Source organism: Gavia stellata, chromosome 1, assembly GCF_030936135.1.
Source record: "Gavia stellata isolate bGavSte3 chromosome 1, bGavSte3.hap2, whole genome shotgun sequence".
In the NCBI taxonomy this organism is placed as follows: domain Eukaryota; kingdom Metazoa; phylum Chordata; class Aves; order Gaviiformes; family Gaviidae; genus Gavia; species Gavia stellata.
Window position 1 is genome coordinate 102,248,679 of NC_082594.1, and position 26,046 is coordinate 102,274,724.

Below are 26,046 nucleotides of genomic sequence, written 5' to 3' on the forward strand. Positions count from 1 at the left end.
CTTCCTTTGACTGTTTCACTCTGAACTGAACCAGATTAAAACTAACTGGGTTTAGTTTGGTAGGTTTTTGCTTCAAGTTCTGATTCTGACCTGTTCCTCAATCTCATTCAACATACAGTAATACAAATGCTTGCACTGGCACAAACAAACAGATGTTAACAGAAGATAGGATTGCATCTTTTGGCTTCCTTATGCTAACATAAAATATTGTGAAATATGGCCTATATATCACCCCTCCCAGCTGTTTCACTGTTGGTCTTAGCATTATTCAGGAAACATCATTATTTCTCACTCCTTTTCATATATTGAGTATCACCATATTCTCAAGCAGAAGAAATTCTCCGGTTTTATAAGATAAATTGCTTGGAGACTGCTATGCATGTGTACATCACTCACATTTGCACCAGACTTTGCAAATTCAGTACTAACATGGCCTATGCAGGTACTTACCTTTCATTAATGCTTTCAGCCCGGAGTGTATAGACTCTATCAATGTGGGAGATATGGAAGATGGGCTCATCTCCAGAAGGGTCTGTGGGTAATTTTACTAGTACCTCATTTAGAAAAATGGGCTGTAAAACATTAGGCAAAGCTAGAGTTCTACCGCACAATATCCGAACAGATGCATTCAACACAGAGCAATTTACAACAGATTTATCTTGTGCCTGCAGTATCTTTCCCCTTCTGTCTGCCTCCCGTCTTTCTTCAGATAAGTAATTTTTAAAAATTTTCTTATTATCAAATATATAGGTGCCTCCAGAGTCTGGGAACACTTCTCCTGAAGTAAGCAAGCAGCCTCATGAAGCATAGCAATCTCTCCTTTCCCACAAAGAGCAGCAAACGCTACTCTCCCCATCACTCCCTGATACACGTGACCTCTCGCTGAAGAGGTTGTTTTAGCAAAACTTCAAAAGCATCTTTTCTTATCTTGCTAAAGCAAACAACCAGCTTTCTCACCATCAGTCCCTGGAATCCTCAGCATATGCCAAAGTTTTTAAACCTCTTCTATATAAAGGCTATTGCCCACACATCTAGTATGGGAGCTGCTGCCTGCTATATGCACTGTTAGTGTATAACTGTCTTAGTCGCCATTTAAGAGTGGTACTTACAGTTTTGTACATTTTGTATTGCAGGTTAGACTTGGGGCTGAAGACCTTGTCTGTGCCAGAAGAGCCAAGAGGTTTTATGATCTGAGTCAGGAGGAGGAAATCATTGAACAGAAAGCCATACAGTTCCTTGTTACTCTTGGCTTTATAGAGTTTCCCACTGTGCAGAAACTTGCGTGGTCCCAAGCAGTTTGTAACTGAATTAAATACGAGTTGCTGCGAAAAGTAGAAGAAGAACAACAACGCACTGTATAAAGTAAAACAATCGAGGTTCCCCTGAAAGAGACCAAATATAGTTTTGAGTCCTAACATTGATTTCAATTTGTGACACAGGGATGACGAGCAATGTCTCTGCCTTGTGCATGATAAGCAGTGCAAGTCATAGAAAAGCTACATGAAAATTAACTTCGAGGCAGCCCATCAGTTGCATGGGGCATGGCCTGGACAGTCAGAGAAAAGCCAAAAGCATTTGTGCCTCCTTTTGAGTTTCTCTGCCATGTGCATGCATCTCTGTGAGTGGAACTCAGCTGATAATGGCTTGCCCTGGATTAGCAGTAGCTATGCAAATGGCCTCTCCAAATGCCGAGCTTTCTTAACAAGGCCTGGATTTCTGAATTGTGTTTGAATTTCACCCATTAAAACATACCAATGGAATTCCAGATAGCCTGTCTTTGTGCAGCCACGATACCTGGAGTTATAGGACAGCTGCTGACCAGTGGCTGGAACTGGCAAAATTTAAGACTCACCTGAAGGTTGTTACCAGATGAGTAGAGGCTTGCCCTTTCCTAAAGTGTAATTTTCAAGTTTACATTCACTACGTCATGGTGTGGTTCTTGCCATCCTAGCTGGCTGGGTACCTAGATCTGGAGTGGCTCCTTTTACAGATTAGAAACATCTCAGCCAGAAAACTGGGGGAAGGCTGGACTGCTCCGTGCCACAAATTCAAGGCTGCTGCTACTGGCATTACCGTGTCAGCCAGCAGCCAGTCGGTCTTTCAGGTAATATTTTTGCTGTTCTAGGGCCAGACATCACGTACAGAAGATAAAAGCAGCCATCTTCCTTCAGGCAGTAGTTGTAAGACAGCTGGATATGTCTTAGACCCTTCTGAAATTCTCATACATGTCTTTCCCCTGAAACAGTTAGATTTCATAAGATGAAATGCAATGTTTTCCAGTTTATAAACCAACCAGTGCTTATTATTTTTTTATCTTCCAGAACTGAAAACTCAATGCATACTTTGAAAATCAAGTTGTGATCTGTCTGCCTCTATTATCTTCACCAATAATAGGGAGGCCATCAAAACATCCTCCATCCTTTTGCAGGACATACCAACACAGTATTTTCATTATAGTTTCGGTATAGAACCTTAAAAAATAATATGCCATGGTAGGCAGTGATCCTCCCTGTAAAGTCTTGAGAGAGACTTGGTCAGTATTCTTGAGTTTTCAAAATGTATACAAAGTTTTATCACAGAAAATATTTTCTGTGATGAGTTTTAAAGCACTCCAGGATGGTCAGCTGTAGCTTCAGGATGAGATACAGCAGTACAATAACCACTGTATTGTAAAGAGCTGTGAAAGCGTAAAGTTGTGGTTGAAAATTGCAGCATTGAACCTGGCACTAGCCCAGAGGCAGGCAACAAAAGCAGCATTTATCATATAGAAGGCAGTAACACGAGCAGCAAAAAGGATTACATGCTGGAGTGAAAGAGAGCCAAAGAAAGATGAAAACAAAGGATTGAAGATTGTATGACTTGATTAATTACAGTTTGTCCCCTGATGCAGTGCCATAAGTGAGCCATGACTTCTTCACAAACGGCGGCGAAGTGCGCCCACATTTGCATTACTCTAGATAGCACTTTGTTTACCTCCGACAGGCCTTCACACTGAACATGAGCCTGGATCCACTCCAGCCTATCTGAATTTTCCTTCTCCCGCACTCCTTCATTTACTTGAGAACATAATTCTTCTGCTTTCTCAAGAGCATGCTTCAAGTGACTGTGGTCTGGGTGGTTTTCAGGAGTGTTTTCTATTATCTACAGATAAATAAAATACATTAGCCTTTTCTGTTATCTGTGGTTAAAATGTATTCATATTGCCAGCCCTACACTTCTGTTTTATTTCTTTATTTCCATCAGAGCTAGCCAGTATGTTCCAAATTTCTTTTCCTCCTTGACAAACATGAAACACAGGAGACAAACTCACAGCCTGTTTGTGAACATCTGAAATGAATGTCTGCCTGCAGAGCCTTTATATCAGCACACTTCTCACTCTTCTGACATGAGTATGCAAATTCCAGCCGTATGCAGAAATATATCCATGACCAATTAAGGAATCTCTTAAATGCCAACATCCAGTTTATAATTCCTTCCTGCAAAAGTCTTGGGCCAAGTTCAATAGCATTATTCAGGATGGAAAGAGTTAGGCAACAAATGAAAGTTAGGAAAGGGTTGTAAGTCATCCAGCAACACAAGCTGCGCAGTAAGGTAACTTGCAACAATTTGGCATTCAGGCTTGCACACTGAATGTCATTTACCAGACTATGGGGAGGGAATGACACCATGGAAAAAAGCAAAGATGAACGTAAGATTGACCCATTACTCCTGTTATCTGAATTTTAAAGTTTTCATTCAACATTTACCGCCTTCTGGTTTTTTGTGTGCAAGTTTCACGACTGTTTCTAATGGAAATACCAAGTTATTTCACTGAAGCCAAATGAATTACTTCATTTGCTCTAGTGTGATCAAATATAAAAGGATATCCCACGTTCCCTAGCACATCAAATATCTAACAGCGACAAAGCTTGACACAAATAGGTTAACTACCCTGTAATTAAGCTATAAGCAAAGCAGCATCAAAAACATCATATTTGTAGAAGAACGTACATTTTTAATTATTAGTGGGTATCTTGTTACCCGTTGCATAGGCTTTAGTAGAAAACTTGATAGCGGCATTCCTTTACAGCGAGGATCCATTGCTAACCTCTGAAACATTAGAGAGGTAAAATGGTGTTAGTCAGTTTGTTTAATACCCTGCAAAATGAGCTCCTCCAAGAAAGAAAAGGGTAAGGCAACAAATGAACACCATGCCTCAGCTAAATCGGTTCTTAGATCACAAACAATATCAGTGCAGTAGAATTTCTTGTATTTTTAACATGTTCTTCACCTGCCTTGCCTGTACAAGAGAAGGGCCTCTTCTTACTGTTCCAGTACTCACTGCTTCTTACTGTCCCAGCATTTTACAGCAACACCATTATTAAACAAAGTATTTTATGACTCTAAAGTTGTTTGAAAAAAAGTATTCCTTCAATGAAAACATGTACTCTTTCAACGAGTGTTTAAGTCCAAAGATTCTTCATTCTAGCCCAACACAGAGCACTATTTGAGACTATGTTTTGCAAATTAGCAAAATGATGAGCTAAATTCACAGTATACAAAATTCATGATGATTGCTTCTTTTCTTACTTTAACAAACTCCTTGAACTCGGGGACTTCATCTGTTTTCTGCTGGATGAGTGCTGCCCCATTGAGCTGGCAGCTACAGAATCGAATGTAAGGCTGCATGTGTGGCAGCTGAGCTGTCAGTATGTCACCAATCATTTTCACTGGCATCTTCTCTCCAGACATCTTCTTTCTCACACGCAAAGCCCTGAACGTGAAAAGGTCATGTGTGTTTTATAAGTAGACCACTAAAGAATGATTCCTCATTTGTGAAATAAATGGTTTGATTCTTATTCATTATTGAAACAAAGAGACCCCTGAATAATAAACAGATCAGCCACAAGATTTATTGGACATTGTAAGAATACAATAATCAAGATTGCACCCTCAGCCAACAACATTTTTCCCTCCGATGTCACTGAACTGTTATTTGACATTAACTTAATGCAATGTCAGATCAGATACAATATAAAAAGGAATGTAATTTCCTTTTCTATTAGTTTAGAAAGAGAGTACAGATATGCTTGTGAATGAGGGATAAAAACCTTACCGCTACTTTAAGCTCAAAGCTACTTCTCATTTTTAGCCTGGTTTCCTAAGGAAAGGAGATTTATTGTCATTGAGCTGCCTGCATTTGTCCTATCGCTGTCATAACTTTTCAACTTGTGGGACATTTTCAAATATATTTTACAAAAAAGGAGATATCTCAAAGTTAAAAAAACCCTATAAGTTCAACGAAAATTAGCAGCTCGGTAGGGAAAAAAGGAACTTTATCAATCCTCTTGCTTATGAAGATGCAGGTTTAACTCAATCCTCACTCAGTTTCTCTGGCAATAACCAGATGAGCAAACTGCGTGCACGTGCCTCCAAACCAGCCACAGCATTTACTGTGTCTTGCTGAAGCAGTAGGGATGGGTGAGAAGGATGCAACTAGGAAGATTGGATCCATCAGAGGCCACAGAGTATGAAGGGAGAAATAAAGATATTTGCACTGGGTGGAGTTTCACGGTAGAGAGTTGGGGTTGGAGACTTTGGAAGGAAGGGTGCAGGGTACACTGGACACAAATCCATAGGAAACCAGGCTTTGTTGGCACTGCTTCTCACAAAACAACTCATTCAGGTGCTATAAGCCTACAATAACTAAAGGAATACATCAGCTAACTCGGAATAAGCAAGGCAGAGGTTGTTGTGCCTTGTTTTGCATTCACGGATCATAGGACTGGAACTGGGTATGGGCTGTGACAGAGACAGAGGAAGTACAAGTCTATGACAGGGTGCCTCGGCAGGCATTACTCTTCAGGAGGTGTTGACCTTGCCTTCTGGAGCATGCATACAGCAAGAGCAAAGTAAGTGCAAATACTTACTCAGCAAAGAACCACTGGATTTTTCTCAACAATAACAGTAAGTCATAGCAAACATTGTTAATATTTTGCTTTTTCCAACAAGGAAAAACACATGGCCCTTTTGGTTACTATTTGCGTAAGTGGCAAATATTTTCATGCAGCTAAAAGGAGAAGCAGGGGGAGAGGCCCATGATTTTGTTATTGCTAAGTATGGGGAAAAAAACTTACTTCAGTAGTTTTATATTGCACATAATCAGCTCCTTCCAATTAACAAAAATCATAGCAACTTCTTTTTCTGTTAGCAGCTCAGATTCCATTAGTGGTTTCTGGAAGATCTACAGATTCAGAAAATCAAGCAATTTAAAAAGTATATGGTAAGTATAATCAAAGTGACTAAGACTGATGATGCTCTTTTCCTTAGTCTGGAGGTGAGAAAACTTCACATCAGAGTAGCACTTGACACTCAGTGGAACAGACTTCAAACACGCGCTGTGCCCTAGAGATCCACAGTGTTCCCTGATAATATGTTTGTGAGCGGCATATGGCTTTAAAAGAGAATACTCTAATTTGTGTTGGTGGTGTTAATTATGACCTGGATAATGTGTTTGAAACTTGGGAATTTTAGCCAGAGGTCTCCTGCAAAATATCACAGGATTACTTTGATAATACAACTTAAAATACATTTTACTTTGGACTTTTTTATGGCAGTTCTGATTTATCTCAGTGTCTTAGGTTTGCATATCATGACCTCTTTTTCAAAAAAGGGCTTTCCTTCTCTGTCAAAAAATTGTCCACGTCAGTTGCCTGTACAAATTCACTTTTTTTCCAAATAAGAGATGCACCTTGTAACATCTAAAGAAAATCACAACAAGGATAACTGAGTGCCACTGTGAATATGGAAACTGGCACATAAAGCGCTTCAAGCTTTAAGAACTTCTACATGAGAAATAAACATTCAAAATGAGGAGCAAAAAGGTTTACTAGAACGATACTTTAAACATCAGTGTTTTGGTGATGGTAACACAAGGGCTTAACATTAGTTGCACCCACACCCACACATGCATGCATATATCTGTAGATATAGATATATAGCTAGATATAGATATGAAAATTTAATACAGATGATCCCTAGGAAGTCAAACACAGCAGTGATATAAAATGAGTTTGCACAGTGAAATTATTGATTTACTGTAAAAAGATGAGTGATTAAAACCTGCTCCTAAAGCTGCTGTGCCATCTTACCTCTGTGACCAACTGCAGATCATTTACATAGTTCTCCTCTGTGACAATGAGCTCGTGGATGTATCCCTGCCTTTTTCTTTCGGTAGGTGTCAACATATCCAGAAGATGCAAGTCTGCACACCCTGGAAAACACAAAAGGATCCTAGATTTTACTTAACGGTTGTTTGCAAATCGATTCAGATCTGTAGCAGTTCAAATAAGGCTTAATGAACTGTAACTACTGCCTGTTCAGTTCACTTAATCATTATTCACATGTAATGGCACAATGCTAACAATGCTTCATCTCTTCATGACTCGAAATGTTGTATTTAACACCTTTTTCTTTTTTTTTTTTTTTTTTTAAATCCAGGCCATTTCTAAGTGATAACCTTTCTCTGGTAGCAAAGCTTAAAAGTCCTCCTCACTGCTACCTGCCCACTTCCAACCTCACTCTGAAGTTCACTCTCCGCTTCAGTGGTGTCATTCAACTGGAGCCACATTGTAAAACAAATCCCCAAATCGATAGCTGTTAATAAAAAAGGGGGCAAAGACTTCGTCTGGTATTACTGCCAAAGAAAATATAGAGATATCCTAAAAGGGAACAGAATTCGGAAAGAATGCTACAGGACCTTAATGCTCTGATGGACACTTTGGAATTTGAGCTTATTTATACTCTAAATTCAAGGTTAGCTTTTATCCTTCTAGTCAAAGTAGGTCCTACAGAGCTTATTTACTTCTTCAAGCTTCAACTAAATATTGCTTCTAAATTTTTGAAGGACTTGAGCCAGAACATATGAAGGTCAGTGGAGATCACTCCACAGATTTCACTGATTTATAGGCCAAGCCAAAGGGATTTATTATTGTTCTCATTTATCTTTAAAAGCATGTGAAAAGTTTGTAACTAAAAGAACTCATCTTCCATCAGTTTTGTCCTTTAATATTTGCAAACCACCTCCCTTGCATTTATCCTGTGTAGATGCTAGAATTTTTGTATAAATTCTAGAATATCAAATTTTATTTTCTATTCAGAATTAGAACACAACATTTCATTACAATTTTTTCTGTAAGCCAGTATTTTTCAGCTGAGCTTAATTAAATTCTTCTGAGACTGTCAAGCAGAATGTTTTCTTCCAGTTTCACTTTTAACAGTACTTTTATTACTTTTCTGCATAAAATAAAATGCATTTCAAAAAGCAAAGGTGTGTTCAAACAGGTTGAAAACATTTTTCTTTAAAAATGCACTATTTTCAACTATTTCTATACAATCAAAATTCTTCACTTTAATTCTTTCCCAGAATACTCAGTGAAGTATGGGCAAATTCAGTACATTCCCCACAGAAACAGACTTTATGGAAAAAGATTGGACTGAAAAATATTCAAGGAGACCTTCACTTCATGGGATTTAAAATGGTCAAGGCTTTTTTTTACATTGTTCACAAGCATCAACAATGACAAGAACCTACTGAGATCTGACAGGGATTTTTAGATCAGATGTTCTCAAATGCTCCTAATCACGTCACACCCCAGACAACTCCTTCAGTTCTTTGCATATACAGTTAATACTTAGATAGTATTTACTGCATTTTTAGCTTCCTGAATGTAATTCAGGAGCTGATTCTGCACTATGCCGCTAGCAAGGTCCACATGTATCACCATTAAGTTTTTCATGGACTATCTTCAACCGCTGCTTCAAGTAATCTGTGCTCCTGAAAAGGTAATGATAGATCTGACTTATAAACTTGGGGCGGGGGGGAAAAAGGCAGATACAGTTAAGGTAGTTTCCTCTATGATTAAGAAGCTGAGAACAGATCAGATTGGAAGCATAAGCATATTGATAACACCCCTCTGAGATACAGTACATTGCATCTTTAGAAGATGCAATTGAAACTTTCTTGAAATAAAAAGTAGGGTTTGAGAATTATCAATTTTATGCCAAAATAATCAAAGCACTAGGCACATTTCAAAAACCAAAAGTTTCATTTCTGTTTAATAAATGGCTGCTTTCAGAGAATTTTCTTAGTTATCATGTAAATCAGAGGCCTAATAAGCAGAACCAGTTCTCCCCATGCACTGTCAGCTTCATTAAAAGTGAACAAAGTGTTTAATTATTTTTCTCTAGAGACTGGGCTAGTTTACTGTTCAAAGATGCTGATGACCTTGGTTTGAAGTGTGGTTTCCAACCACGAGCCTCTTAGAGGAAGCATTTAACATTTTGAATCATAACATTTTAGCTGCTAGCTTGACAGCCAGCCAACTGGGACGTAAATGGGCTACTCTGAACTTCAACAAAAGGTCTACTTTTGAACACTAAATATTTGGGAAAATAGCCTGCTTCAATCTGAGCAGAACATGCAGGAGACACTTTTCTGATACGGGATTTTCTTCATGAGGTGCACAAGTACTAAGACACTTCTTGTCTTTGTATTAAAAACACCAAAGAAGAACTGGGTTCCTTTCCAAGGGGAAAAGTCAGGCCGTAGGGCTCCAGCTAATTTTTCATGGACACCAGAGAACTGTGCAAAGTACTTTTATGAACATCCAAATTCCACCTGCAGCTGTAATAATATCACTTATAAATTGTTCACTACAAGAGACTCCTGCTAGGGGCTTGAAAGCACGCTTGATATCAGCCATTTCCACCAGCAGATGGGAAAGCTCTGCTGTGGATGAAGTACAGGACCTTACCTCAGTGTAGAATTGGTTAATGTTTCTAACTTAAAGCACACAGATAGTCCCTCATGCATACAGCCATTCAGGTACTTAAAATCAGGCATAGCATTTGTCTTTTCAGTTACTGAGTGACCCATTCTTTCATATTTTCTCTCCTGCTCTGAGAAAGTAGAGTGTTGGATCCCATCTGGAAGGTGCTGAATTTGAATCCTGAGCTACAAACAATCTAGTAAACTCAGAAAAGAACGCAGAAATTATAATAGCTAAGTCTGTATGTTCACAGCATGGTGAATACTCGAATTTCTGCCATTTTCAATTGAATAACCAGCATGACCCCAAGCAGAGGCATTTGCACACGCTCATCAGACTGGTTACTCTGTCTGGACTTACAGAACCAACATACAAACGCTGTAACTAGAAATCCATACTTTGACCTCCTATCACCATAGGACCTGTAGGACTAAGGGATTCTAGAAATGTAAAAAATAATTTCAAATATCATTCTAAGAAGTAAACTAGTTGTTCCTTTTGCTTCCAAAGTCAGCCCTGAAAATATGGGTCTTACAATCTAACCACGAAGCTTGAAAGCAATCTGTAAGAGATGCTGCTTTTTCAGAAGGAAGGTTCTGCTGTGGAACTTGCTGATCTATGTACATGGGCACAACTTCTGATTTCTTCTAATTCGGGGAGATTTTCTAAACAAGGTAACTGCCAGATTTCACTGTAAACCTCATGTTGGCCCAGTCCGTAATGACAAGATCACAGTAGACAGGAATCTGCTCCATTATAGGGAACCATAAGTAGTAAAAAATTATGTCACAGTTTTCCTCCAAAACCTTGAGCAGGGAGAAATAGCACTTCTGGCATCATGATAGCATTCCTTCACTCAAATTACAGCATTTCACCCTTCACTCTTCTTATCAACTAGCTTCAGATGCAACTACAAATTTCCTGTAAATATCTTGTGGGATGGACCCTCTACTGAGAGACTATCTCAAGCTTTTGCTGAAGATGGCACAGAGTCTGGTCATCAAACAGATCTCTCCATCTCAAACTTCTGTGATGCAAAATCCCATTTCACAGCTATTTTCAACGATTTCAGCATGTTTAGAATCTCTCAACTGGACTAGTATGTCCATTTATTGTTAGAGTGGAGTGTTTCCCTCTGAGATGGATGGAAGTAGGATCTAGAAACAAGTCTCGAAAGTCCCACTTGCAAAGTATTAAATATTACTTTGTTTTTGCCAAGACCAGTCACCACCAACACATGTGCCTCCTCCTCCTCCTGTTCACACCAGTCAGGTATTATCAGGCGGAGGAACTGCCACTGCCAATCCACACAGGCCAAGCAACAGACTCAAGGATCTTTAGTAAGAATTTCAATTTTCCTTTTTAAACTTTAGAACATGCCTGAATGTTAAAGGCAAGGTTTGTAGTCCTCAATCATGTACATTTGTGATACACTACCATCATCTTCATTTTCCAACAGCAAAATCTTTCTGCAGCATTTTAGGTTAACACCTTAGTTTCTATGAAAAAAAAATGTTTTAGTATTAAGTCAAGGGAAGGAGGTAAGGAAGAAAGGTGAGGCATTTGTGAAGGAAACCTACTAAATCCTTTAGAAAAAAAACAGAACACATCTACCAGTCCCCTTCCAGGATCTGCTTGGGGAGAATAAAATCCTCCATGTGAGGGCATGGATGCATCTAAAAATACAAATTGGCTCAGTTAACTGATTCCTGGACTTGTTTTTATCACGTCAGGTAACTTTAAATCTCACCTCTGAATTATGACCCAGGACATATCTTGAGCCCCTGACCACTTACTGTACAGTAACAGCAAATCAGTCAAGAACATCAGCCACAGATCCAAGCTGAAGGAACTGCACAGTCCAATTTTACATCGTCTTCCACAAAAATAAAGATTCCGTACAGATATTTCACTTGGAGTCAGAAATATGGTAACTAAATGTAGTATTCTAAAAGTTAAAATACAACATTTTATTATTTTTTTCACTTTCTCAGGCAGACCACCAGTCATCATCTTTCCTGGCTTCAGGTCTTCTCCCCAAAAAAAGAATTAAAGTAAAGGAATCAAACCAGATTTATTTTAACACTCATTTGGATCCAGAATTACTCCAACATATGAACAATTCAGCAGAGAAAACTGCACTTGACAGTGTAAGTGCAATGGAGAAAACATGAAGCTGGTTTCAGCCATCTAGGGCAGGGCACAGAAAACCTTTATCTGTGACAGTGATTTCAGCCCAGTTCAGACTGGCCCTCTGCTAGCGCTGGCACCAGTTCACAGCTGGTGAACTGGTGGGTATCAGCTGAGCCGGCAGCATCAGGTCAGTACTCTGTGGGTACACACTGGTACCTGGACAGACCAAAAGCTGAAGTCGCGAACTGAACAGCACATAGGCACGGAGCTTCCTTCTTGCTGCTAGGGCCAGCTGCTGCCGAGGGGTCAGACTCAAAAAGGTAGGTAGGACACAAAGAAACAAATGAGAAACTTGTGCTAGAAAATGGAGCCAAAGCCTGTGATCAAGGAGCACCACAAGGACACAGGGAATCCAACGCCTTCTAAAAGCTCTACACCCACTTGCTGTAGGACAGCTACCTTGAGTATAAACATCTTTCCACCTTCAGACACTAACGGCTATCTTTTCCGTGAAAAGCTTAACTAAAACTATTCCACAAGAATAAACTTGTTCTAAACAACTGACTTTTTATTCTGTGTTGCTCCACAGGATTAATAAAATTTACAGAAGAGTTACAGATTTGATTCAAATTGGCTTCCAGCTCTATGCAGGCATTGCAATCCGAATTGCTGTACTGCGGAGGAGTATTACAGGACTACAGGGGTACTTCTTGGGTTTTGGGTTTTTTAAAGAAGTTTCCAAATTAAGATGTATGGAAAGGGGAGGGGAATGAAACAGCTATGAAACTTGCTGTAACAAGCTGTAGAAATCTGTTGTCTATATCAGAATTATGCTCACACATACTGTTAACGTTTCTAGGTTACATCAGATAGTTAAGATAACTCTCGCAATTTCTCCTCCCATGGACAGTAACTTAAAATGAATCCTTATTCACGGTAAAGTACTCCTTTGCAAGCTATCAAATGACAAGTACAAAAGCCCATAAAGTCTACACATGGGAAATGAAGTCTTCATGAAAATAATTTGCATTTTTATCTGCATCCAGGACAACCTTCTGAAAACACTCTGTCAGGGTTTAGAATCAAAAGGTCACCTTAGCTCGCTCTATTTAGCTAAGTAACAGCTTGTTATCCACTTGTCTGTGTGTATGCACTTAGCTTGCAATTCAACTCATTAAATGGTATTTGAGATATGTTGACTCTGGACTTACTGAAGTTGTCTAAAAAAAGAGTTAAAATACGCCATTTATTGTAATCAGGAGAGGACTGCATATAAGGAGCTATTTAAAAAGAAATTAAATACCTGGAGTCAATAATCACAAAGAACTAAAATGAACCGTTTTAAAACCAGAGAACAAAACCAGAACATGCAGTTATTTTGCTGCCTTGTGGGAAGGTTATGGTAATAGGCCATTTTAAAATGTGTTCAGTGAGTTCACGGGGACTGAAAGAGATGCTACTGAAGCTCCAGAAGAATTGAGATTTAAATAAAACTGATTCTGAATATAAAGCAAAGTGTTCTTGATAAACCTGCATTTTAGACTCTGAGTTGTCTTGGGCAGATTTAAAGTATTGGAATTGTTATTAACAAATTGCCTGAAAGAACGTTCATGGGAATTCTTCCTCAGCAGCTGAGTACAGGAAATTCTTCTCAAGGTAAACAGAAAAACTGTGAAGAAAAAAACCCACCACCACTTGGAGTGATCTCTAAATCCAGTCTCCTCTACAACCCTCAAGTGACAGCTCCCACGCAAAGGGAAAAGGTACTTCGCAAATGAAAGTTAATACAAAGAATGCATTCAATGGACTAGGCAGCAGAGAGACTGCTCTTTTTCTTAATGTTAACTTAAAAAACAAATAAAATAAAAAATCATCTGAATGGTTTCTTATTTTTGTCTATGCAAGTCTTGTTTCAGCCTTGACTGGGATTAGTGTTGGCTTTGCAGCCACAAATTCAAGAACCAAAGAAACAAGAGTGAGGGCACATTTCCACCACAGGAGGAAAGCATTCTTTTGGAAATAGGTTTGCTTGCTGCAGTCCAGATCTGCAGCTTTGGGAGGGGACCATGTGCCTTAGGAGGTTAAAGATCTTTGCAGATGAACCAGGAAGGAGGAGAGAGGGTCAAAACTGGATCAAGACACCCTGAAAAACTGTTCTTTTTGACTGAAATAATCCATTTTCTTTAATAAAAGAATGGCTTTCATACTCCTTCTCTCATATATATCTCTCTCTCTATATAAATATACATAAATATATATAAAAAATATATAATATATAAAAAAATATAAAAACATATATAAATATATATATGTATATAAATATATATAAAAATATATATATAAAACCACAAAAATCCAGACAGGTAAGAAAGAGTAAGTGCAACATCTTGTTCCCCGCTACTCAAGGGAAATAACTGATTATGAGGAAGATTAAACACTACCATGCCGAGCTATAGCAGTACACTTAAGAACTTTAATGACTGAGTAAATAAACATTATAAGTATTTCAACAATGTATGTCAATATAAGCCACAATGGTTTGAGTATCTTTGTCTAGGACATTTTAAGTGTGTTTTGAGGTTTTTGTGAGTTAACTATTCTCAACAACAGACTGATTGATAAAGCTGTTGCTCTGTTGAGTAGTACACAGTACTCTTCTGTCTGAGGAGTCCTGGCACAACATACACCAGAGTGAGTGTGCGTGCGCGCGCGCACGTGTGTGTGTGTCTACAGAGGGACAACGTCAGGCTGTTCTTTTCACGTCAGTAGAAAACTGACCCCAGGAACGTTTAGGGCACTGTGATTTTGAAAATCTTTTATGAGACATCACTCTCACCATTTTGAAGCAGCATGTTAGAAAACATGTAGCCTGCAGATTATTATAATAGCTTTATTTTTCTTCTCACTCGAAGTAATGGGGGAAAAAAAGCAGCATCTGAATCCCCTATATCCAAAGTATTGCAAATATTTCAATATATAGAGAAAGTATGTTTCTGGCCTGAAGTCATAAAAAACAACATGTCCCTTAGGACAAACGCTTTTAGTCAAGTTATAAATCTTTCAACACAACAGCTCATTACGGGAAAATAGATATATCCTTTCATGAAAATAACATTTTAATGCACAAAGTACTGAAATAGCGAAGTAAAAGCTGGCTACATCATCCTCAGTAAGCAAAACAACGGGCACTGAAAATTACAAGTATTATGTTCTGTTCAATTTCTGTCATACCAAGCAGCATATTTTCCAGCAAGTGGCTATGACGGAGAAGAATTTTTATTTTTCTTTTTTTTTTTTTACGGCAGAGCGGTGAAGAAAAATTTGTGCATGTTAAATACTGTCCTAAGAAGAAAGAAAATCTGTGCAACTGTGCATGTTTTAAGACTAGAGCTTCTGGCATAAAACACAGAGCCTAAGTCAATGTAAACCCAGAGTAAAACAACAAAGTATTCTTCATTCATCTACCAGTATAGTGTTAAAAAATATCAACTGATTTGTAACACGTAGAAAGCATTGAATAAAGAAAGGTGCAAAAGGTTGCAGATAATCACGATAAATCCGAGTAATTATATTGAAATAATATTCAAAGAAAAAAGAAAAGTGTCATCTGAAATTAAACAGGTGGGCTTCAGGCTATTCTGGTGGCAAATTCATTACGTGCACTAGTGCCACTTGGTGAATCCTGTGTGTACACAGCAACAAGACAACAAACACATTTTAGTCTATCTTTTATATGAAGAATTTAATTATCTATACATGTAACTAATTTTAAAGGCTGTATTACAGTTGTTAAAGCTGCAGGTTTTTATATATTTATATAATTTACATTCATATTGATGAAATACTGAAGTGCAATTGAATAAGGAGCTTCACTTGTTCTTTGCACCGCATGACAGGTCAGAAGGAGGGAGATGGGGTAGGATTAGCAATGCTACAACACTGCCAGCATGAAATTTAGAAATAAATGAAATACATAAACCAGAACATAACTAAATGGTAAAGTAATTAGTAGAATGGCTATATTGTGCTTGAGGCATTGGGAAGAGAGGGTTTCTGCACTGACAGCACCAGGCATTTCATCAAGAGCTTGTAACTAATGCTGGAAAGACAAACATGGCTTAGCTATAGCACATCTACTACATAAGCTTGACTGTAAGCTCCATTTAATATTAATTTGTATAAATTCCACAGTCTAGTTTAAAAAAATGTAAACATTGGAAATTAATTGCAGGGAGATATTTCTATACATTCTTTCTTGTCAGGAAAATTACTTGTTCAAAATGTCTTGTTCCATAGTCATAAGAAAGTAAAAATGAGAAATCAAACTTCATGTAACCAAAATGAAAATAAAGAAGTTAATTCTCAAATCCCACATGAATGTAGCATTCTATTGATTTCTGATACGAAAATGCAAAAAACAAAACATCTGAGACAAACACAAACCAGGGTGTTTTCTAACTGTATGCAGCTACAAGTAATGTGCAAAATAAAAATAACATAACTGGGATAACAATATTATGCAAGGTTAATATCTCTTGCATTGGAAGGAAGTTAATTTCTTCTCTCCACAATGTATTACACACTCAACAAGGAACACCTGATACATACAGTACAGTAACTACAACAAAATACCTTATCTGAAATTGGGCACATTTAAAGTTCCTTAAACTGATTTAACTCCTTCTGTTCTTTTGTAATTAAAAAAAAAAAAAAAAAGAAGAAGACATTGACAACACTGGACAAGTGAACAATAAAAAAGAAAGATACATAAAATCTCAAATTTATGGACATTTGGAACAATTTTAATAGCACATGCAGCATTCCTTGATAGTGGGTCTTTTTGCACAAACAAAATTGCAATGAAGAAATTTAATTTATACTTTTCCTTTAAAAGGCTAAAATATATATTTAAAAATAATTTTAAAACTACTGAAAGCACCTGTGCAAAGGTGGAAAAATTAGTTTGGTAACTCTGAAAGCCACAAAAGGACCCACTATCCTCTGATTTTTTTGTGTTTTTTTTTTTTTCTGTTTCGTTTTAATTTTGCATCTATATCTGTAGGTAATTAACTCAAACATTGCGATTACATGCAACTAATGTAAAATGAGGTAAACTGCTCTGCAGTGTGTTCTTCTACTCAGAAGGCAGTAGATGATCATGCTGGAAGCCACATGATCAAGGCTGCATCTCCCATCATCCCTCTGGGCAGTGATATGGGATAGTGGGTCTCTTTGAGGACTTTCAAGCCTGAGTGGGGGATGGACAACATATGATTCCTAGAAAAAGGAGGAAAACAACACATAAGCAAAACAAAACAATGAGCAAATTCAAGCTAGGAAAATGAGTCAGGCATGTAAACAGCATGGTGCAAAAATGATAAAGGGTAACATGCTACAAAGGGGATGGGAACTAAAAATAAAACAAACATAAGGTTTGCATTACAGAAGGTCTTCAAAGAGACTTTGACAAGTGCAGCAGTGGTGAAGCTTTGAGTTCTGCAAACCACAGCAGAATCACAGCAATGCTGCATGTTTCATCTTAAAGTACTACACAAATAATCACAGCACACCAGCAGAGAGGGTCACTTACATTGCTGGCTTGGGTCCATGTCTGTCGTCAGCTTCACATAGTTGGATGGAAAGAGACCCACTTGTCCATTCACCTCCCCTTTCCACCAGTCTGGGTCTTCCTTGTTAAGGACGTTTATAATCTGGCCTTTATTGAATGCTAGCTCATCATCATTCTGTGCAGTGTAGTCATACATGCCAATTACTTGGCACACTGTAAGACAAAGGAAGAGGTCTATCGCACTGGTAATGTTTCAGCAAAACATAAGCTATGTGTAAACCAACTACGAACAGTACAGATGTCAGAGTATAGTTCCAAGATGCTACACTGATCTGAATTGGTCCTGCCCCTCTCTCCTGTGCCCCTGTACTGGTGCTTAGCTGAGCCCTCAACAAATTGGCTCAAGGCGATTCAAAAAAATGAAGAGTTTCCTAGCAGCACTGCTCCCTCAGTCAACTTACTGAGGGGTCAGGATCACACTAGGGAGGGCAGAGCACAGCAGTGCAAACTGAGAACAGTGTAACCTGCCTGGAACTGCACCCAAGATATTTTTGATTGAAAGTACTCAACAGTAGGAGAAGATTGGAAAAATTTAAAATTTTAGCAGAAAGTCAAACACTTCAAGGATGTTAGCTTTCTATTGACACTTCTCTTTTGCTTTATTTTTTTTTTCCCCCCACAAAAGCACTAAATTTGCTGTACGTTTGTGAAAATAGCATTTTCCATCCTCACCAACCTGTTCTGAAAAGTATTGTTTCCAACATAACTGGTCAAAGAACAGAAAAGTCTGGGAAACTTCGAGTTCCGCTACCTGAAGCCTGAAAAAGGCACTTTTCTAGTTAGCACCAGACAGGCTCAACACAGCTCTAGAATTCAAGAGAAAGCTGATGGTGATATCCTTGTACTACCACTGAGACATTAGGAACACACAGATCTCTGAAAGGATGAGAAAAATAAAGAGCATCCTAGGCCATTTAGGCTGCCCTTCTGGCACCACAGGACTGCTTCCAGCAGCCTATTTTCTATTTACTTACTGTGAAACTCATCAAATCTGACTGGTTCTCAGAATACAGCTGTTCCTGTTCAATTATAATAGAGCAGTTTTCTTAATTCTCTAAAGCAGCAGGACTGTTCATTAAATATAATCTCCTCTATTTCTCTGATGTTTTCTCTATGCCAAGTCAGAGGGCTTCCGGTATTTTGCCTTGAGACACAAGACTTCTATCTAATCAGCCTTGCTGTCAGGTTCTTTCCATTATATTCATCCTAAAATTTTCTTTTATTTCCATTCTTGTACTCAGCCAGCAACTTATTTAAATTTGTCAAATAGCTCCTCCCTTTTTTTTAGATTTATATTTCAGAAATTATTAAACTTCTTTTAGTTAATACATTGTGCCTGTTCACAAAGATCATAATCAAATAAACTCCACCTGTAACATGACTCTGCATATGGCTCAATATTTAGCTTTGTTACTTGTAAAAGGGAAAAAAAAAAAAAGAAAAAAATTAAAAACGGGGCACTCACTGTCATTTGTCACACCTAACACATCAACTAACGAAACTGTACATTTCCCTGGCATACTGGAGATAAAACAGTATTTCTAAAGGAACGAGTGTTACGGTGTACACCTGTTTTAGGTAGTTTTGTGCTAACACAAGTTCAAATGTGTGAACACCACTGATGTTCACATTTCACTTTAAAGACCTGTGAACCTGTTTTACAGCATTCTTTTTACAGGTTTACAGGTTATTATTAACATTAAGAATGATAAAAAGTTTAAGCTAGACCACACCTGAATACAATACATACATTAACAGATTTGTAACCCATTCTAGGGTTAATTTCTTTCAAGAATTTTTCATTCAGATCATTCTCTTCTACTTCAAAGAATTTTATGAAATTTGGTGCTGTCCCATAGTATCACCAGAATATCTAAATAGTCCAGTGGGATCCCAAGAATCACCTTAAATTTGGGGAGGTAATTTAAGAGAATTCTTGAAGAGATAGGTCTCCTCAATTGAACCTGAAGCAGGGACCTCATCTTGATCTTATTTACACTTGGTCACAAAGGTTAGAATACACCTTAGTCCTATATAGGAAGCTCTTACAGTAGTCCCAGCAAGAAAGTTCTTCACTTATTTTAAACCCCAAAAGCCATTGCTAACTACAGAAGCAAGCTATAGCCTACCCTCTCTGAGCTCCAGTGCTTTTCAGCCATTTGTTTCCTTTTTAGAAAGACTGTCTATTGATTAGTAATAGCCTTACTGCAACAGCAGAGGGAATCCAGGTTCTCATACAACACTCACAATCAGTACAATCTATAATGTTGTCTTTCTTTAAACAAGCTGAATGGTCGAAATACGTTTCCCACTATTCCTATATTGTGAACTTCCTTATGCCTGACTAACTCCAAGTAGCAGTAACAGTTCTTTTCATTTCTCAGCGCCAGGAAGGACACATTCATGACACAAGTTTAGAAGGGAACACATACAAAGCAGTCAGAAATTAAGAAAACCTCGAAGTATAAAGCAAAAGTGTCCATGCAACAGAATTAAAAAAAAATGTTGTTACAGTCATGCAGTTTGATTACAGCATGGCAGATGGAGAGCATATACATCAAAACAAAATGACAAAAGAAACAGAGGTTTTGATGATACTAGTGTCTGATGGATCCCCTACCTTCAAAACCCAGACAGTAATGGCACACTCTCAGACCCTTCATTAATGCACCACTGTGGGCATTATTCAACCCTTGTGGATGGTTTTCTTCAGGCTTTCCATAACTTTTGCTATAGTAAGCCTCCCCACTAACATACTTCCGCTATGAAGATGTTTCTCAAGTGTTAAACTCTTTTATTAACCACACAGTTATTGAGGCCATTTATCATAATGGAAAGACAAGATTCTTCTTTTCATCCTCCAAAATGAAAGGTCTATAACAAAGTTGAATTTGATAAAAGTGAATGTCATGAAGATTTTGATGTTCTGTAGGCAATGAAAAAAGTGCTAAAAAGTTTATTCTGTAAAAGTTATATTAGCAGACTGTCAAACCTGAAATAATTAAAAAAAAAAAATCCCATCACATTGCCCGGCAAAAGTATGCGTCTCAATGCTGATTACGATTTTAACGACAGGATCCAAACTCATGAGTCTTTATAGAAGTCTGATTTTCTGCCTCTTTGACTACCATTGAAGGAGCTAATTAGCACCATTTATAACATTTGCCTTCTCTGATATGGTACTTTTATTTATACTAATGACACATGAAACTAATACCTCAGTATTTTATTCTAGTTCCATAAACTGCATGATAATCCTTCATACATATTTAAAGGAGAAAATTATGCTCACTACCATTTTTCATTTAGAAACATTTGTTTTATTTTAATGATAGACAGTCAAAAAAAGGCCTGGGGAAGCAGCAAGCTTTTGCCCCCTGCCACCCCTAACTAAATCCAAACAGATGATAGACAACCACGCCAAGTCTTTCGGGTGGCTTATGGAAGAAAATACACCCATTCTACATGGTTTGGATTGACAAGAATCCTCTTTGCTTAGTACTACACCAACTCACAAGCCCAAAATGGTCCAAGACTGAAACAGTCACAAGGAATGAACTTTGTGTGCTCAGTCTTCTGCCTGGCTTTATATTTGCAGCTGACTGACAGGACTGTTTGATATTGCCTGTGGTGGAGCTGTAACAAATAGCTTTAAAAATATAATGGTCTATCGCTCCTGTATCCTTTCATACACCTTAAAATAAGTAACTATACAGGACAAAAAGCTACATCTTCATTTGAGTGGTTTTCTCACACTTCATGTTAGGAAAAATAAAAGGTTCTGAATGAGAAGTGCCTCAATTGCTAAGCCCATGGACCATCCTGAACCTTTAAAAACTCCTTTACTACAATTAGTGCAAACAAATAGGACTGATAATTTGAATGTTTTACTCTTCAAGATGTAATGTCTCAAATGGCTTTTTAGGACTCAACAGTTCATACCTGAGGGACCACCACCATAAATATACAGACCAATTGTATGTTTTTCTCATTTAAAACAAAACAAACCAAAAAAAAAGTAGAGTTTAACCAAAGTGACTAGTATGACAGATACTAAATATCTTACTGAACATCCATAATTATTTTTAGAAGTCTTATCGTAAATGACACACATTACAAAAGCAATTTTCTTAACGCAACCACATTGCTTACCTGAAGGCAATGCTGTTGATTTAGGTAGCTCAGTTGGTGTAGTTTTACTGGTACCAGGGCTCAAAAGTTTTACATAATTAGCAGGGAACCATCCTATCTGCCGTTTTTTCCCTCGTGCCTAGTAAAAAAACAATTCTTTTAAGAGGATTAAGCACATCAATAGATCCTTAGACAAGGTAATTCAGCCAATATTTTAACTACTTGCAGTCACACTGACTATTTTAGAATAAGAAAAATGCATGTTATAAGGAATAAGTCAGCTATTTTTGTGGCAATAGTTTAATATTATGATACTTCTATTACGTAAAGTAAGCTTTCATAATATATAAACAGTAGTTTATAATATCTAAACAGTAGTTATTTACTACTAATTTGGGTGATTTTTCACTTAACAGTGTTCCTACTTGGTGTGCTTTATAAGTAATATACTACAACCCTGAGTCTTCTGAAAGATTTCTCCTGATTCTGCTTAAACCATAGCTCTAGAATATTAGGCTAGCTATTGCATTAATGAGTGGCAGCATTTAAATGCTTTTTCATTATGCAAAGAATTGCATTTAAATAGATACCTAGATTGTGATAGTTTAAGTAGCAATTAAGAATCCCAATTACCTCTTTTCCTTTAAAGGAACAGTATCTAAACTTTTTAATAGTCTCTCCTGCCCAGACAACAGAGTATAAACATATGTCACATTAACCAAGTGCTAGAAGAACAGCAAAACATTATAGCAAGAAAAAATGGGTAAAGTTTGGATTCAAATACAAAATCCCAAAGCCAGATTCCAGTCCAACAAAAATTAAGCTTTGGCAACTACAAATACCTATGGATAGACACTGTCCAAATGATCCTAATTAACAGATGTTAATGTTTTGTAAAGTAGGCTAGATGTTCTCATGCCTATCTAATCAGAGAACATCAGTACGAAAATGTGGTGCACACATGTATTAGTGTGCGTGTGGTCCATGTGTGTGTGCTGAGAGAGCAGCAGGTTACCATACACCTGGCCTACAGCAGCGCTCTACAGTTTGTAACACAGCTGCAATGAGTCACTGTCAGAGACAGGATATTGGGATAGATGAACTGCAGCTCTGATACAATGTGACAAAGCTTGTGTCACCAAAGCACGATAGGAATTTGACAGAAACTGCATCCTGTTATTTTGCCAACTGTATTGTTCATTGCAAATAAAATCAGAAGAAAAATCCTTTCTGTAAGAAAGGTTCTTCTAAAACTTTGAATCAAATCTCAGCTTCTAAACCTATTAAATCCATGTTAAGAATTACTTTAACTATTTAACGATATTTAACTACTTTAACTCTTTTTATGTTGTTAGAAAAAGGCTGGAATTCTGCGAATATAGAATTTTGCCTTTAAAAACAAAACAGATGTTAATTTTAGTGAAAAAAAGTAGTCTAACATATACTATTCTTTAACTACTTCCTTCCCTCTCTTTTTCTTTACTGAAAAAGAAAGCATTTGATCTAAAGCGTATCTAGATATTCTGGAAGACTGCATTAAACCCTGCAATGTAATGCTTAACATATTTGCCTTATTTTACCTTCACTCTGACCCCTACAACAAGTATCATCAAAATTTACTTGAGGCTGAAACTAAACTGTACATACACTTATAAAATATCTGTCACTTTGAAATTAAAGGCATAAAGAAAAGTTAATATTAGTGCCCTTCTCCAAATCTTGTCATCATTTCACTACTTTGGAGGCGGGAGTGGGGGGTGGGGTGGGTGCTGCTTTTATTTTTAATCAATTCCTCAATCCATTTCACCATACTGCTGCATTAGCCTTTGTGCTCACATATCAAAGGAGCAAGAATTAGTATTACAGTGTTGGAACAGGAGAATGAAAAGAATATGTACAGGACTGCTAATGAAGACAAAAACAACTTGTAAAACCATATGTAAGATAGTAAGGTATCCAAAGCTATATATGAGTATTTACACAACCAAAAATTAATTTTTAAAGAAACCTCACATTAGCTGCTAAGTGGTAATTGTGACAGCTCTTGCCCAGTGAAGCTTATTTTCTATCTTAAAATACATTTAATGTCAGACTCTTTAAAGTTACAAGTTAACAACAACATAAAGGTTAGTGAGAATGAAAACCAAAGCAATCCTGGAAGATGATTTCTCCACAAAAAATGAAAAAATGTCACCAGAAAAGGCAAAAAGGGCAGGTAGTAATGTGGAAAAAATATTTGAGTTAGTTTGAGCATCTGCATTGAAAAAATAAATCAATTACATTCTTTCATGTAATATTCCCTGTTAAAAAAACAAAACGAAACAAAAACTCATTCAGTGGTACTGGGGTCTGGGTGGGGAAGCTTTGCCACTGAAAGTCATTGAGAATCAAAGTTTCAAAATTGTCAAGTTCGACTCCTAAAAAAACCCAACTGGTTAAAATATTTTATTATCTATTATCTTCTAATATAACAGTAAAGCTCTCTCATATCTGATGCTTGCAACAGACACCATTCTTTTCACTCTTCTACATTAAATTGAGCTGTTGCTGAGATGGGGCCATTAGACTGGTATTCTACACTATCACATTCATTAAGCAACCTGAAAAAGTGGTGGCTGTCTTACAAAAACCACTGCTGTAAAATACTTTTCAATCTTCTAACAAAAGGGATGCCAAACTTTTGGTTGAAGCAATTTAGAAAGCTTCTTAAGAAGACATTCAGGACTGCACACCCCAGTATTTCTTCTGCTTTCACAGTCCACACATTTATCAGCTGATCCAAATGCACGATATGCATAGTCACTATTGGAATGGGACATAAAAGCAGACCCTGTCACTTAACCCAACAGTCCCATACACTCCTGTTACATGGCTGGTTCTCCCCCGCCACCTAACACGACAAGTGCTTTTTTGCTCACATGAAGAAGACTACTGGACACAAGACTGGGAGGATTCAAAAGCAGCCAGAACAATAAGCCCTAAAATCCACTAATTTCTCATATCTGAAGGACCCCCAGGAAAACGAACAAGGGAGTGGACTGCAGGCTAGGCCTGATTCGTGAGACGGGTATCCTTGACGTACAATGAGGCACAATGGCTTCCTCCTGCGGTCCTCCACAGTTATTTCAAGGAATCGGAATGTACGTATATTTTTGTAAAGGCATTTTATTTGTAAATGCTTAATTGCAGAACATTTTCAAAATTATTTATCATTGATGCATTCATCATTTTGAACTATTAAAAAATTACAATTTTTTTTACATGGAATTTTATTTCAAAAAAACAGTAACTAACTTGGAGCTCTCCTTCCCACCAGCCACCTGGATTCTTCTTTCTGATAAGAATCAGCTGACCAGGAGCAAGAGTAAGCTGTTCTGGACCCGTTGCTGTGTAAGAGGCAATAACTTGGGCAATTTCTGTTGAAGCAGGGGGGGGAAAAAAAAAGGTTAATTTGAAAAAAATCTGAACACGTTCTATACAACATTAACTCTGCTATTACCACTGGCACAGTATATCCATTTTGTGTTTCTTTCAATAAAATTGTTATGTATTTATGCAGTTCCATGAAAACACATGGTAATTATAAAACAGATCAGAAGTTCATAGCACTACAGGAATAGAACAGAAGTGCAGTAGCTCTATGGGTAGGATATAAAAAAAAAAATTTGAAATCAAGAAGAAGAATAATGACCATCATTAGAGGTATATGGCTCTTAAACTCAAGTGTCATAATACTGTTTTTCAATAAATACATTTTTGTAGCACCAGTTTGGAGTAAGCTCCCTAAAAAGAGGAGATACATGTTGATGACAATATAATGAAGTTGCAGTAACAGAGATGCAAACTAATGAAGGCCTGCAGAAAATTTGTCACCATCAGACTAGACAAAAAATTTAATGTTTTCAAAATGTGACAAACACGATTTATTTTGAAATCTTTATTCCATGAATATTAATACAAAACTGGTGCCTTATTTCATCACCTACCAGCATGAATCTGACACAGAGTAACCATGAGCTCACAGTTATCTCTCTGTTAAATTAGCCAAAGTAAACAACACAGTTTACTCCATTTTACAGTGGTTGTGGTTGTGGAAAGACAGATGATAACTTAGTCACCACAAAGTCTGGCAGGATTACCCCATTTTTTGAACTGACAGAAGCTTATAAGCAGTTGTAGGTATTTTGATGTCCTACTGATAGCTTTTAAGTCAGGTTTAGCATGTCATCAAACCATGTTTAGGGTGATGGAGAACATGTTTAATACTATGATAATTGTGAACCTTTTGTAAACAAAAGATGGTAGATTTGGGAACTTTAGCTTTTGGTAAGCTAAACCTTTTAG

The 26,046-nt window shown here is 37.4% G+C and overlaps 1 protein-coding gene across 4 annotated transcripts in view; it reads right to left on the reverse strand.

Moving 5' to 3' along the window:
- Positions 1-26,046, reverse strand: part of ITSN1 (intersectin 1) — a 137,338-nt gene that overhangs the window by 3,760 nt on the left and 107,532 nt on the right. For 3 of the 4 annotated variants that reach the window (XM_059820594.1, XM_059820581.1, XM_059820588.1), the window contains 10 exons: positions 24,997-25,118; positions 21,724-21,841; positions 17,533-17,724; positions 7,131-7,252; positions 6,117-6,223; positions 4,570-4,753; positions 3,991-4,089; positions 2,974-3,141; positions 1,110-1,322; positions 451-572 (listed from right to left, as the gene is read on the reverse strand). In XM_059820594.1, coding sequence (XP_059676577.1) covers positions 451-572; positions 1,110-1,322; positions 2,974-3,141; positions 3,991-4,089; positions 4,570-4,753; positions 6,117-6,223; positions 7,131-7,252; positions 17,533-17,724; positions 21,724-21,841; positions 24,997-25,118 — 1,447 coding nt within the window. Of the gene's footprint in view, positions 1-450; positions 573-1,109; positions 1,323-2,973; positions 3,142-3,990; positions 4,090-4,569; positions 4,754-6,116; positions 6,224-7,130; positions 7,253-16,831; positions 17,220-17,532; positions 17,725-21,723; positions 21,842-24,996; positions 25,119-26,046 lie in introns of those variants that run through there. The other variant, XM_059820601.1, reaches the window with a different exon arrangement.